Source organism: Fusarium musae, chromosome 3 (assembly GCF_019915245.1).
Source record: "Fusarium musae strain F31 chromosome 3, whole genome shotgun sequence".
NCBI lineage: Eukaryota > Fungi > Ascomycota > Sordariomycetes > Hypocreales > Nectriaceae > Fusarium > Fusarium musae.
In genome coordinates this window covers 4,449,084-4,462,463 of record NC_058389.1, presented here as the reverse complement: position 1 = coordinate 4,462,463, position 13,380 = coordinate 4,449,084, and the positions used below count along the sequence as shown (strand labels likewise).

General features: G+C 48.3%; 5 protein-coding genes across 5 annotated transcripts; 2 read left to right on the top strand and 3 right to left on the bottom strand.

The window, feature by feature from the left end:
• Positions 1 to 1,085: 1,085 nt before the first annotated feature.
• Positions 1,086 to 1,682, bottom strand: J7337_004811 (uncharacterized protein; the record flags this gene model as incomplete). The annotated part of the gene is made up of 1 exon (XM_044822500.1): positions 1,086 to 1,682. The coding sequence occupies one exon, from the start codon at positions 1,680 to 1,682 to the stop codon at positions 1,086 to 1,088; it is 597 nt and encodes a 198-aa protein (XP_044683833.1).
• A 975-nt stretch (positions 1,683 to 2,657) lies between these two features.
• On the top strand, positions 2,658 to 4,529 carry J7337_004810 (uncharacterized protein; the record flags this gene model as incomplete). Its single annotated transcript, XM_044822499.1, has 5 exons — positions 2,658 to 2,723; positions 2,781 to 2,867; positions 2,960 to 3,286; positions 3,341 to 3,505; positions 3,555 to 4,529. 5 exons carry the CDS (start codon positions 2,658 to 2,660, stop codon positions 4,527 to 4,529), a joined length of 1,620 nt encoding a protein of 539 aa, XP_044683832.1.
• Positions 4,530 to 7,101: 2,572 nt separating this feature from the next.
• Positions 7,102 to 8,036, top strand: J7337_004809 (uncharacterized protein; the record flags this gene model as incomplete). The annotated part of the gene is made up of 3 exons (XM_044822498.1): positions 7,102 to 7,531; positions 7,577 to 7,966; positions 7,996 to 8,036. The coding sequence occupies 3 exons, from the start codon at positions 7,102 to 7,104 to the stop codon at positions 8,034 to 8,036; spliced, it is 861 nt and encodes a 286-aa protein (XP_044683831.1).
• Positions 8,037 to 8,280: 244 nt separating this feature from the next.
• On the bottom strand, positions 8,281 to 9,573 carry J7337_004808 (uncharacterized protein; the record flags this gene model as incomplete). The annotated part of the gene is made up of 1 exon (XM_044822497.1): positions 8,281 to 9,573. One exon carries the CDS (start codon positions 9,571 to 9,573, stop codon positions 8,281 to 8,283), a length of 1,293 nt encoding a protein of 430 aa, XP_044683830.1.
• Positions 9,574 to 10,258: 685 nt separating this feature from the next.
• On the bottom strand, positions 10,259 to 12,190 carry J7337_004807 (uncharacterized protein; the record flags this gene model as incomplete). Its single annotated transcript, XM_044822496.1, has 1 exon — positions 10,259 to 12,190. The coding sequence occupies one exon, from the start codon at positions 12,188 to 12,190 to the stop codon at positions 10,259 to 10,261; it is 1,932 nt and encodes a 643-aa protein (XP_044683829.1).
• Between the last annotated feature and the right edge of the window lie 1,190 nt (positions 12,191 to 13,380).

Here is a 13,380-nt window from a genome sequence, read left to right as displayed (position 1 = left end):
ACAGAAAAAGGCTGGAGTATCACTTTTGAGCTCCAGTTACTAGAGACCTCATTAGTTGCTCTATTTTTCGCGGCTCTTGTTGATCCACGCATCGAGTTGGAACATTATGTCAGTCGCCTGCGCTCACAATCACGCCAAAACGAGTACAATAGTAATCAAGATGCTCTTTCTCGATACTTTCAAGTAGAGCGACTACTCAGGATCCCGAGATTTATGCACGAACCTCTGTGTTATATGGATGAAATCAAAATCACATATCAAGAGCTGCAGGACGATCATGCCAGAATACTGCACCATCTCGAGAGCGTAAGAACACAGAAGTCTTCTTCTGGAGACTTATACTGTCGACAAAAGCTTATCCACAGGCTCCAAGTCACGGAAGCGATTCTTCTCACGGTAGCACTAGCTTTGAACAGCATACTTCGAGCAACGTATCCAGATGATAGCGTCTTACTCTTGGAGGCATCGACGCTGGCGAACGAACTTATCGCCCTTGCCAAAGGGGTATCCCAATACAGACCTCTTGGTGCCAACTATATCCCACCATGCCTAGTAGCTACAGTTAGTCATTTTCCGGCTTGCAAAATCTCCTTCATTTTTCAAATTACTAATCACTTATGTAGTGGGCGACTACGAGTGCTTTGCAGGCCCAACGAAACGAGATTGAGGTATTGCTCACGGAATATCAGCAGGATTATGCTCGCATAAAGTGGATGGATCAGGCTCAACTGATGAAGGCATTACACGAAACGCTGCTTAGACACCTATCTGAACCGAATCGGCAGGACAAAGTTGAAAAGTCTGATGAAGATGGAAAGCTCGAGATGTTGATGGTACATTGTAAGGCAGTTTTTGGGTCGATTGGCAGTTGCTTATTGGCATCAAGCTGAAGCTCTTGGTCGTCAAGCCTCTAAAGTTGACAATGAGTATGAAACCTGATCGGAAAAGAAAGAGTTAAGCTTTTGGGGGAAGAAAATTAAATATTATTCATGCCAAAGAGCTGGCATCATTAAAAACTTGACTTCGTGATGTGAGTCGTATCGTCCAGCAATATGTGTCTGTCATCATCCAATGCTAAGAGCGGATCAAAGAAGCACGATCGCTCCAAGCGCAACACCAGCAACGGCAATAAGAGATCCCTCTATAACTCGAGCCGCATTGGGCGCAGCAGTAGTAGCCGCAGCAGAAGGCGTAGAAGCGGCAGCCTCCTCGCTCGATTTGGTGCCAGATGGCAGAACAGGCGCCACAGTAGTTGATCCAGCCGCCGCGGTGACTCTAATCGATTCAAGCGGTTCTGCCGATTCAGATACGAAATGCCTCGTCGTAGTCCTCGTCTCAACCTTAACCACAGTACTAGGCTCAGGCGTTTCCGTAACAGTTGTTTCCGATGTCGTCTCCGCAGCTGCAGCCACAAGTGTAGTCGAAGGTTTCCAGCAAGAGAGATACGAGGTTCCGACGGTTTCAGTGCCGGTATATCCGGCACATCCAGGCACGCCAGTCTTTGGGGGTGCTCGACCGCCGCCGCAGTCGAGAGGATCGCAAATCATGCCGTCGTCGGGATCGAACCAATGAACTATTTTATCTTCGCATGTTGTGTAGCTGTGTGTTGAACAGCCGAATCCAAGGGCTTGCTCGGCGAGCATGAGCATTGGGATAGTAGCCAAAAGATTTGATTTGACCATTTTAAAGGTTCGTAACGAGTGGATCTTGTAAATGAGTGACAAGTTTAACGAGAGATTTGACATGAGATTCTGACGTGGAGGATGGCCGTGCTTTAAACGAAAACCTCACAGGGATCTTGACAGACTTACCCGGTGATTGACTCAATAAATGAGCCAGTTGTAACGTATGATCTTTAGCGTTCGCCAGGTCCCTCTGATTTGTTGTCCTATGACCTCCAGACGACCCATGCTGTAGGAGATTGCGGTAGAAGCGAATGGGATTAGTTCAGGGAAGAAGAGCTTTGATTGGTTGGCGAAGCTCGTAATTTCTTTGCTGTGCCGTTCTTCCATCCCCTGTAGAAAGAATACGACGAGCTGCGCCTTGTTGTTTAGGGACGCTGGCGGATCGACTTCAGGGATTATTGGGTGCCGAGAGGAGAAGTCGCCGAACTGACAAGACGAGGCTATTTTACTTCGAGAGAGAGACGAGTTGGCGGGCTTTGCCGTTTCTACTTTCCCTTGGAAAAAAAGCCACTCTAAGGGCTTAAAGTATTGAGCCAAACATTGGCATCATGGAAATTGATTGAGTCTCCAAATTGTCTTGTCAATTTAAGGTTGTCAAGATAAGTGCGAGCATCGCCGGTTGCTCAACATGGTGTTGAGGCACAACACACCAAGAGACAATGTACTACATCACAATTATGAATTCAGTGGCCTTTAAAGACGTCTTAAAGCAGCTCTATATATTTCTATCGAACTGAATATACAAAATAGTATAATAAAACAACGAACCAATCATCTCAACTATTTTAAACATGATGACTCTATTTTATCTCTCCAGGTCTCAATTAGTGCATCTGGCCCCGGCTCCGGTTCCGATACCGGCCGGTCGATTAAAATTCCGGCGGGGTGGCTTCCATTGGCGACTCATTCCATCCCATTTCCCATCGAGGGACACCAAGAATAATTTTCCCAGCATCAACAAGCAAAACAACGATGGCCACCGATTCGACACATACGCAATCGCAAGTCTACCTCTCCACAAGAGGTGGCGACTATGGTGTACGCAGCGCAATATCTGTGATCAATCGCAATTGGCACTCCGCTGACCTTTGAAAGCTCTCCTTCGAGACCGTTGTCCTAAAGGGCTTGGCTGCTGATGGCGGTCTCTTCCTCCCCCATGAGATTCCCGCTGCGACAGAATGGGTGCGTACGAGCGATCAATGCGGACTTCCCATGTACCTCTTAGCTGCGATCGAAAGCGACGAATATTAGGATGACGATTAACGCGATACTAGCAAAGCTGGAAAGACCTCTCGTACCAGGAACTGGCCTTCCAGATCTTCAGCCTCTACATCTCCCGCAGCGAAATCCCCGCCGAAGACCTACAAGGCATCATCAACCGAAGCTACTCTACATTCCGCGCCCAAGAAGTCACTCCCCTCGTCCAGCTCAAGGACAACCTGCACCTCCTCGAACTCTTCCACGGTCCTAGCTATTCCTTCAAGGACTGCGCGCTGCAGTTCCTCGGCAATCTCTTCGAGTACCTCCTTGCGCGAAAGAACGAGGGCAAGGAGGGTAAGGACCGACATCACTTGACTGTTGTTGGTGCGACGAGTGGTGATGTGAGTCATGCTGTGTGTGGTCTGATTGCGGTAATATCCTGACGTGTGAATTAGACTGGATCCGCTGCTATTCATGGATTGAGGGGCAAGAAGGATGTGTCTGTTACTATTTTGCATCCCAAGGGCCGTGTCAGCCCTATCCAGGAGCTTCAGATGACGACGTGCACTGATGCCAACGTGCACAACCTCGCCGTTACCGGTACCTTTGACGACTGTCAGGTGAGTACGCCCTTCGCACGCCCTTCGCGCTGCGCTAACAAAATCCCAGGACATCGTCAAGGCCCTCTTTGGCGACCCCGAGACCAACGCCTCCCTCAAGCTCGGAGCCGTCAACTCCATCAACTTCTCCCGCATCCTCGCCCAGATCGTGTACTACTTCTACTCCTACTTCTCCCTCGCCAAGAAGTCCTCCACCTTCAAGGTCGGCGACAAGGTGCGCTTCGTCGTCCCCACCGGAAACTTTGGCGACATCCTCGCCGGCTACTTCGCCACCCGCATGGGTCTCCCCGTCGACAAGCTTGTTATCGCGACTAACGAGAACGATATCCTTGATCGATTCTGGAAGAGCGGAAAGTACGAGAAGCAGCCTGCCAAGGGCCCTGAGGCTCAGGGTGGTCTGGAGGTCGATGGTGTCAAGGCTCATGAGGAGGGCGTCAAGGAGACGCTCAGCCCTGCTATGGACATTTTGGTTTCGAGCAACTTTGAGCGTCTACTTTGGTTCTTGGCTTACGAGTTCGCTGCTACTGTTGGCATGGATGTTGAGTTCAACCGCAAGCAAGCTGGTCAAGAAGTCGCTGCTTGGCTCAAGGATCTCAAGGTCAAGGGCGGTTTCGGCCCCGTCTACGTCGACGTTCTCAACAGCGCCCGCAAGACCTTTGAGAGCGAACGAGTCAGCGATCCCGAGACCCTTGAGACCATCAAGAGCATCTACGAGCAATTCAGCTACGTTCTCGACCCCCACTCCTCCATTGGCGTCACCGCCTCTCTCCGCTCTGCCCAACGCGCCGAGGCCAACATGCCTCACATTTCCCTGTGCACAGCTCACCCTGCCAAGTTCGCCGGTGCCGTTGAGCTTGCGCTCAAGGATGAGAAGGACTTTAACTTCCAGGAAAAGGTTCTTCCTGAGGAGTTTGTCGGACTTGAGAAGCTGCCCAAGCGAGTTTCTGATGTTTCGAATGATTGGAAGGCTGTGAGGGAGCTTGTTAAGGAGCAGGTTGAGAAGGAGCTTAGCGGACAGCGATGAATGTGAGATGAAAAGTGTTGGGTCTAGGTTTCGAATGCATATTTAGAGGGTTAAAATGATCAAAAGACAAAAGACGAATTAGACATATTTTATGAGTATGAGATGATGAGGTGATTGTTCCTGAGCCGGTTTCGGGGACGTATTAATGTCTGCACTTAGTTCTATTTGAAAATATGCCTTGCTTTCCCGTGTCTAACCACGTATCGGCGCTATTGACATGCTTGTATAACACGTGGCTAATTTTTGAGGCTTGGCTGGTGTAAGTAAATTGTCAAGCCTGTAAAATGTTCAGCTGCCAAGACGACCCCTGCTTTCAGCCAATATGCCTTGGCAATTAGATAAATGCCTTGTGTCCTCGACCAAGCTTCGATCATTCACCAAATCACCCAATCTATTGGTTATTTGATCCAACATTGGAAAATGAGAACTCATATCTTAACTTTGCCTCTGCTCTCAGGGCTAGTTAGCATATCAACTGCAGCCAACACCGAAAGCGACTATCTAGCAACCGTAACCCTCGCCCCAACCGCCTCTGGGGCTGAAGCATTTGATCTTGAAGAAAAGCGCGCAGAATGTTTCCAGGCTTGTTACGAGACTTATGGAAACTATAAGTCTTGTACTAGAGGAGGTGTTTTCCAGTGCTGGTGTAATGAGTCTGTTGATTGGGTTGAGAGAGAGGAAGATTGTGTTTGGGACATCTGTGGTCCATCTGCGTATAACCGTGAGTTTAATTTTATGAGGACTTTGTGAAGTAGAGGGCTGATTTTGTGTTCAGTCTATGGAACTGTTTGGAGGAGGGTCTGTGAGACTGTGACGGCTTCTGCTAGTCAAACTACTGAGACTGGATCAACGGTTAGTCTGCAAGCCTCTAATCGTTAAGTTGGTCTGCTAATACGGCATAGTCTTCTGATGAGAATGTAACTTCAACTTCGGCAGAGACCACGAGCAGAAGCGCAGCCGAGACTACAAGCAAAGCTGAAGCTAGCCAAGCCCAAGCAACAGAGACTTCAACTTCTGGTAGTGGTTCCACGATAGCTAGTAGCGGAACAGCAGCAGCAACTACGAGTGCTGAATCAAGTAGTGCTTGGAAAATGGGCTCGTCGTTGTGTGTTTCGGCTACCTTTGCTATTGGTGCAATCTACCTTGCAGGAATGGCTTTCTAATATTACAATCGTGTGTCAGAGTTGCAAATACTGTAGAGGTTCGCATAGCATACCTAGTTGAAATCAATTATTATCTTTCAGGGACCCTTGAAGAGATTTCAAACTTCCGACGATAAAGCAGAGTGCCGATATTGATTGACCGAAAGACCTCCTAAAGATATAATAGATTTACCTAAGCATCCTCAAAACTTAGGATAGATGAGTCCTTGAGCTTCCTTCTGCCCATCAGAGACAATTTAGCTACTTCAGAGTACTCATCTAAATTCAGAGGCCTATGCCAACGAGATCCTGGCAGTGTTAGTGCTCATCATTAGTTGGCTACCAACACGCCCCTACGTCACTGCACAACCAGGTCCAAAGGCGACTAGCCTCATCTGGAATCTTAGTGAAACTATTAAGAGACCCTTATCATTCACCGATGCCTAATTGCTTAATCTAAACGGAGGATCAGATATCCAGTTGTGGCAGTGCGTCATCGCTCCACAGCCTTTGCCCGGGAAGACGGCAAAAGCGTATGTGGGGCTCCAGGACCTTTTGGGTATATCAAATAGGCCCCTAGTAAATGATCGTCACAGAGCTGAAGGAATGAGACTGAGATCTACATGTCAGTGAACGAATCTGAAACCAAGTAAGGGTCCGATGTTTGATTCCTCTATCAGATTTAGTTCGGCGGCAAATCCTTGGGTCTTATTTAAGGTGCTCTTGGCGAGGACCTTAAAACCTTGTGTTTATCATAATGTAAACTCATGTTACAAGAGCAACTACTTTGAGAAAACAACATTTGAGATATGAATCATGATAGAAACGTGGCAGATTATACTGGCGGGAGCTACTGTCTCTGGCTACTTGCTGGCCTTGCTATACCCAGATAACCAGAATTCAATCTTTCTGCTTGGCTTCTTAGCAACACTGTGCACAGAGACAGCCCTCTGGTGCTTTTATAGGATCTTAATACGCCCTCGGTTCATTTCACCGCTTCGTCACGTCCCCACGCCGGAAGGAAATCACTGGCTTTGGGGTCATGGCATGAAGCTGTATCGAGAGCCATACTGCTCGCCAGTGAGAGAATGGTAAGTAGACTCCAACCTCAAACCCTCAACGGAACTCATAAATCTGGGAACAGGAATGAAACAGTCACAAACGATGGCTTCCTACGGTACCTGGGTTTCTTCAACGCCGAAAGAATAGTTCTCACCTCTCCCGATGCCCTTCATGAAGTTCTCGTCACCCAGAACTACTCTTTTCCGAAGCCTGCTAGCTTGAGAGAAACGGCAGGGCGATTCTTAGGAATAGGTCTTATCCTGTCTGAAGGAGATGCCCATAAGCTGCAGAGAAGAAGCATGAATCCTGCTTTCGCACCGAGAAATATCAAGGCTCTGTATCCACTATTCTGGGATAAAACCAGAGACATGGTCGAGAGAATCACAGCTGATAGGCTTGAGACTGTGGAGGTAGTAGAGTGGGCTTCGAGAATAACTCTGGACCTGATCGGTGTAGCTGGTCTAGGTCGGGACTTTGGAGCCATACAAGATGCGAAGAGCGAGATGGTGGAGACATATAATATCGTGTTTCAACCATCAGCTCAAGCACGTATGCTGCACCTTATCGAAAGTCTGGTTCCAGCTTGGGTTCTTACAGCTTTACCTATTAAGTTTAACTCAGACATGAGCCAGGCAGCCCGATCAATACGCGAGACGTGTAGAGATATAATCTCTTCGAAGCAGAAGAAGTTGAAGGAGAAGAAATTAGATGATATGGATATCATCTCTGCGGCAATACGGACTGGGACGTTCACCGAGGATGGACTCATTGATCAAGCCATGACGTTGCTTGCGGCTGGTAAGTCTTTCGCTTCCGCGCTTTTACCACAACTAACAATTCCAGGACATGACACCACAGGAGCAGCGTTTACATGGGGCATCTACCTCCTCGCCAAACACCCGGAAGTCCAAGACCGACTGCGCCACGAAATCCGCCAATGTCTCCCTCCCCTAACCCAAGCGAAAGAATCCCCCATATCAAGCGTCAACATCGACTCAATGCCCTATCTCCAAGCTGTCTGCAGCGAAATCCTCCGCTTCTACGCCCCCGTCCCGCAAACTCTCCGCGAAGCAGCCTACAACACAACCATCCTCGATCAATCCATCCCCAAAGGCACACGCATCGTCATAGCACCATGGGCTACAAACCGCAGCTCTAAACTGTGGGGTAACGATGCACATTTATTCAGGCCAGATCGATGGTTGGGTGAGAGTGCGCATGGAGGTGCGGAGAGTAAATATGGGTTTTTGTCGTTTTTGCAGGGTCCGAGGGCGTGTATTGGACAGGGGTTTGCGAGGGCTGAGTTGGCGTGTTTAGTGGCGGGGTGGGTTGGGAGTTTTGAGTTTGAGTTGAGAGATAGAGGGTTGATGGATGAGAGGAATGCTGATGTTAAGGGGGGACTTACAGCCAGACCGGCTGGTGGGTTGCATGTGAAGGTTAGAAAATTAGAAGAGTGGTAGGAGACTTAGACATATAGACTCTAACCAACAACGATCTGAATCAGATCAGGTTTATTGTATGTCTACATCAGGGAACTATTTAATACTTTACAGCTTAGCCCTCTTCTCACCAGCAATATCCCCCAACCACTCCCCCACAAACCCAACACACTCATCCATCCTCTCATAAACAACCTGATGCGTCCCCTCAACCCACTTAACATCAACCCTCCCCTTCAACTTCCCAGCATCAGCCTCGAACATCTTAGCTGGCACAGCAAAAGGCCTCTTCGGCATAATAGCAAGCAACGGAACACTTATATCCTTGAACCGATCGTAACACTCAGTAGGAGTTTGCTTGTCGTACCATAAAGCCCAATCCAAACGAGGGTGAGCGATGAGTTTGACACCTCCCTTTTCGTTGGGGACTACGCCGTGCTGGGTGAACATGCCTATGGCGCGTGAGTCCCAGTTTCTTGTGCGTTTATTCTCGCGGAGTGCGTTCTCGACGGCTTTACGATCGCGAAAGGATTCCTTAAGACCGAGACAGAAGATTTCTTTAGGGAGCTTTTTCATGGCGTCGTTGATCTTTCCAGCGGGAATCATGGCTGGGTCGACGACCATTAGACTGCTGAAGATGCTTGGTGCGTGAACGGAAGCTAGGATAGCGGCTTGAGCGCCGAGGCTGTGGGCAAAGACATGAAGATTCTGCCGTGTAGGTTGCTGAGCTTGGCTTATTGGTTTTCGAGGTTGAAGATACTTCGGTAGCTCCTTGCCTGGTAGTACAGGAAGATGTGCTGTGAGGAAGAGCAGTAAATCTCGGACGATGTCCTTCTCATTGGCGTATAGGTATCCCACGGGATTAGCCTTGGCTGTCTGTCCGCTTAGAGGCATGTCTATCGCCCAGATCTCTTCAACCTTGACACCAGACATGCGCAGTCGAGGAAGTAGAGATTCAAGCATAGGCTCAAACATCTCCTTGGGAACTCCCATGCCCGTAAGCGTGAGAAGAGTTACGCCTTGCTCAGATTTATTGACTTGTTTTGTTGGGATGTAGCGCTTGGCGATCAGCCTAGGAGGCGGGACGGTTGATGTCTTGCTCTGCTCTGAGTCGGAGTACAGCTTGAAGACGCTGCTGCTTGCTTTCTTGCTTGCGGGATCGTATGGGATGTTGTATGCCTCGTCGTTGGGAATGTTGGACGGGTCATCGTTGAACTTGGCAGGTGGCCACGCAGCAGTCTCGTCGCGATCGTCTGTTCCTCGAAAGATATGCGTAGATGCTCGCCATTGGGACTCCTCAGACAGAGTTGCCGGCTCGTTCGTGGCATTCGTGTCGGTGGGGGGTAAGACAAGCGGACGTAGCAATGCCCGCTCATACGTTGTGGATAAATGAAAGCTCATGGTTCTTGATTTGACTTTTTACTTCAATCATAAGAAAGACAGTTATAAGAGGGTTCAGAGTAAGTAGACAGGAAAGAAAACAGTTCAGCTCATCGCAGCTGTATTTCGATCAACTTATCCCAGGGTGATCTATTTCCGAATTCGGCAATTATACAGAGCATCCATGTTGTGGTGCCGTGTACCCGCTCCTCACCGGGCTATTTGAAGCTAATTCTGTCAATCAAGACACTTGACATCATTGACATCATATCAAGGAGCTCAGTGAAGATCAGGGTTGTGGAATGAAAATCAATTGGAATACTTCTGCTCTCGTTCCGTGACTTACAGCATGCAGAGAGACTTCGGGACCGAAACATTATTCAGGCTCTAAAAACGGCATGCTACCGCCATCAGTTTACTCTGATCTACGTAGTCCGATGCTCTTTTATTACTAGGTTCTCTCTGCCGGAAGAAGCTCTCTGCCACAACTCTCAATTGCAAATAAAGCCCAAAAGCGATCATGTAAGCCAGGACTGTCTACGTTGTCGTGAAAGTTTTAATGAAAGGACTCATACGTCGGTCTTTTACTTGCCATCTAAGCGCATCCAGATAAAGATCCTGACTGATCGATTCGTAATAGACTTCGTGTATTCATGTATATCTAATTTAGAACCCCATAACGCCCTACTCCCAATAGAATGCTATTTCAACTTTCCGTCCCCCAAGTATCAACCTGTCCAAGCCTAACGCTCTCATCATGTTCAATCCTGACTATTACCCTCCCAGCCTCCTTCTGCAAATCATCCAAGTCCGTCTCCTGCGTCTGACCCACAACATTAGGTCCATAAAACAACAAGGGAAGAATCGAAGTCTTCCACACTGGCATTCCTGGGTTCGTGAACCCTTGCACAACCGCAACTATCAACAACAGCATCGTGATGGCCACTAGACCAGCTGGCAACAGCACCCACCGCCAATCAAACACGGTGCAGATAGCCATCTCTGTAGCTTGGCCAGAGGCCTTGTCGTTCTCTACCTGGGAGCTACCTCTTATCTGTATGCCCTGCTTGCGGAAGTTGTTTGTTATAGCGGTTGTGAACAGATCAAAGGAACTATCGAGACCTTCAAATGTTGAGTTGTAGAGGGGAGGTAGCCACCATTGGTCGCCACAGTCCAGCTGGTCTTTGGCGCCACCGACTTCATTGGCCAAGCAGACGGTGTTGAAGAGTGTTTTCTCAATGAAGCGCCTCAGTCCTTGCCGGTACCGAAAGGTGAGTCTGTAGACACATTGATGCGGAACAGTATAATTGATTCCATCGACTGGGACAACTGTTTCTGAGTCTGAGGGATCCTTGGTTTGAGAAAAGTTGGCAAGTTTATATTCCTTGCCATCTATAAGACAGGGCGTTTGCACGCCAACACGATCTCCTGCCTCGTCATTGGTAGCCCTATCGTAGTCGATGGGCTGCTCGTCAACAACCTTCTCGATGAGCGAACCTCTATCTACCTTGCCGTAGTATTTCTTGATGCAAGGATACAGGGCACATGAGGTTGCTACGGCATAGTGATAGCGAAGAGATACTGGGACTTTTGAGGTCAGCCTATCCTCAGGACAAGTTGCGTTCGTGCTGGTAGTGACGTTGCAGCCCTTTTGCGTGAAGCTTAGGGTCGTGATGTTGGAAATAGCGACTTTGGCCAACTGGGCAAACCTAGAGTTGGGTGTGTTGAGCGCCCAGTCTAAGTCTCCAGACATGACCATGACCTGGCTATTGGTAACAGCCTGAATCCACTGTCCATTTGGCAGACTGTAGTTGTAAACTTTGCCAGCGTAGCCCGAGGCTCCACTACTGTTGAACTTGCTAATGCTCAACTCGATGAACACCGAGGTGTCAATACATGCACTGCACATGGCAACAGAGGAATGGGTTATTCCCTGGGAGTTTGCCGGAAATGTGCAGTTTCCAGTAGAGCAGGTTGCAGCTATTGCTGTGTCCTTACCCATAGGGTTGACAAGACCGTTCATCATGGCGACTTTCATGTCACCTGAAAGTTCAACGCTGGCGGAACCTGTTTGAAAGGTTGAGTTGAAGGCAGGGACGTAATGAGTGATTGGCAGAGATGCTTGCGCGCCTTCGACTGTTCTTGCGCAGGGGACTGTGCTGACAGACTGCTGGGCAAAAGGGGTGATTGCAGGAGATATAATGATGACGAGAGCGGCGATGATACTTGTGAGCCGTGGAGGAACGGTCCAGAATAGCTTCAGTGCTCCAAGAATGCCACGACTAGCATTGTTGAAATGATGAAGATCGGTGACAGGACGAGGCTTCTGCATAGAATTCCAGCCCATCTGACCGATGAGCTCTGCAACGACAAGCAACATCGAGGCTCTCATAAAAGTGCTAAGGATAGCAATAATTGTGTTGAGACTGATGTCGTATGGCCATGGTGTCAAGACTCTGTTGTTGTTCTGTGCTGGGATGACGATCGTAGCTATCAACAAGCCCAGAGCCAACAATAACGAAAGAGTCTCCCATAACCATGAACGAATAGGACCAGGTTTTGCTTTTCGTGAAGAAACATCTTTGGTCGTGATGCTGATATCGTGGTGTTTGTGTTGTTGCCTCGAAAAGGTCTCCATAATGAATTGTGTATGGTATGATGAACGCCACAGAAAGCACAGAGCAGCGTCCTCCTTTATCATTGACTCGGAGCGCTTCTCGAGTCCTAAGAATGCCTTACCTTCTGCAGGCGAGAGGCGCGGTACTTGGCTCGTGAGGATGCTTGTTAGTGCTAATCGCTGGATATGGCGGGGGGCACTAACAGATTTCTTGGGCGGCTCTGTACCCAATTGCAGGGTTTATGCTGTAGATGAAACGCAGACAACCAACATGCATAGAGCACAGCCAATAGCACGCGTCAATTTCGCGCTGAGACACATTTTAATGGACCATGGCAGAATCCTTTTATTAGATCATGTTATGATCGTCGTTTTATTCTGGAACCATTGGAAAGTCGAGAGGAACAAGTGCAGCTTCAACAACAATTCTTTGACAATACACAGAAGTCTTGTTAACAGAACTATAACCTTGGAGATGATATGAAATTCGCATGACCTTATTACAACAAAAAGGCAGAGATAATAGATTGGATATAACGAGAATTCTGAAACTCGATGATACACTGCCAAGTTGATTGCCGGCGGTTAAGTTTAACTGTTTAAGCGCTTGGTTAATCTCCAGTCTCAAGAAGTGCTATTCGCGTCAACGGCTCCAATAGGGATGCCTGTATTTACTCGCTTAGAGTAGAAGCAGGGTATCAAAGGAATAGCCAAGGGATTTAGTTATCGTTGGATCTTGATCCTTGAGGCTGGTATTGGTAGCTTGGCCCAACACTCGACCATATTGATTCTTTTACCCTTTCACGGGTGCTTTGGGGCCTATTGTTTCGAATAACACCTCGTTCAGACTTGTATTGATAGAATGTTATCAAAGAACTACAAAGCCATTGACATCCATAGCCCCGGCAACTCCTTCATGCACCCATCTTTGTTCCTTAGAACGAGTTGGTTACTTCTGTTCATAGTCGTTAGGCATCGTAATATTCGAGAGTCTTTCAGTACTTACGCCGCAGTTCTTGCAAGAACAGCTCTGGCCACAGGAGCAGGAGCTCGCTCCACTGCAGCCGCAGGTAGATCCACAATCGCAAGCCATGATGACAGACGTAAAGTTATAGATTTGTGTATCAGGATACAGTGATTTGAGAGATTCGAATATCGAGAGTTTTGAAGGCTCAAATCATGAAGCTGGCTACCCAAGGGCCTTATATACT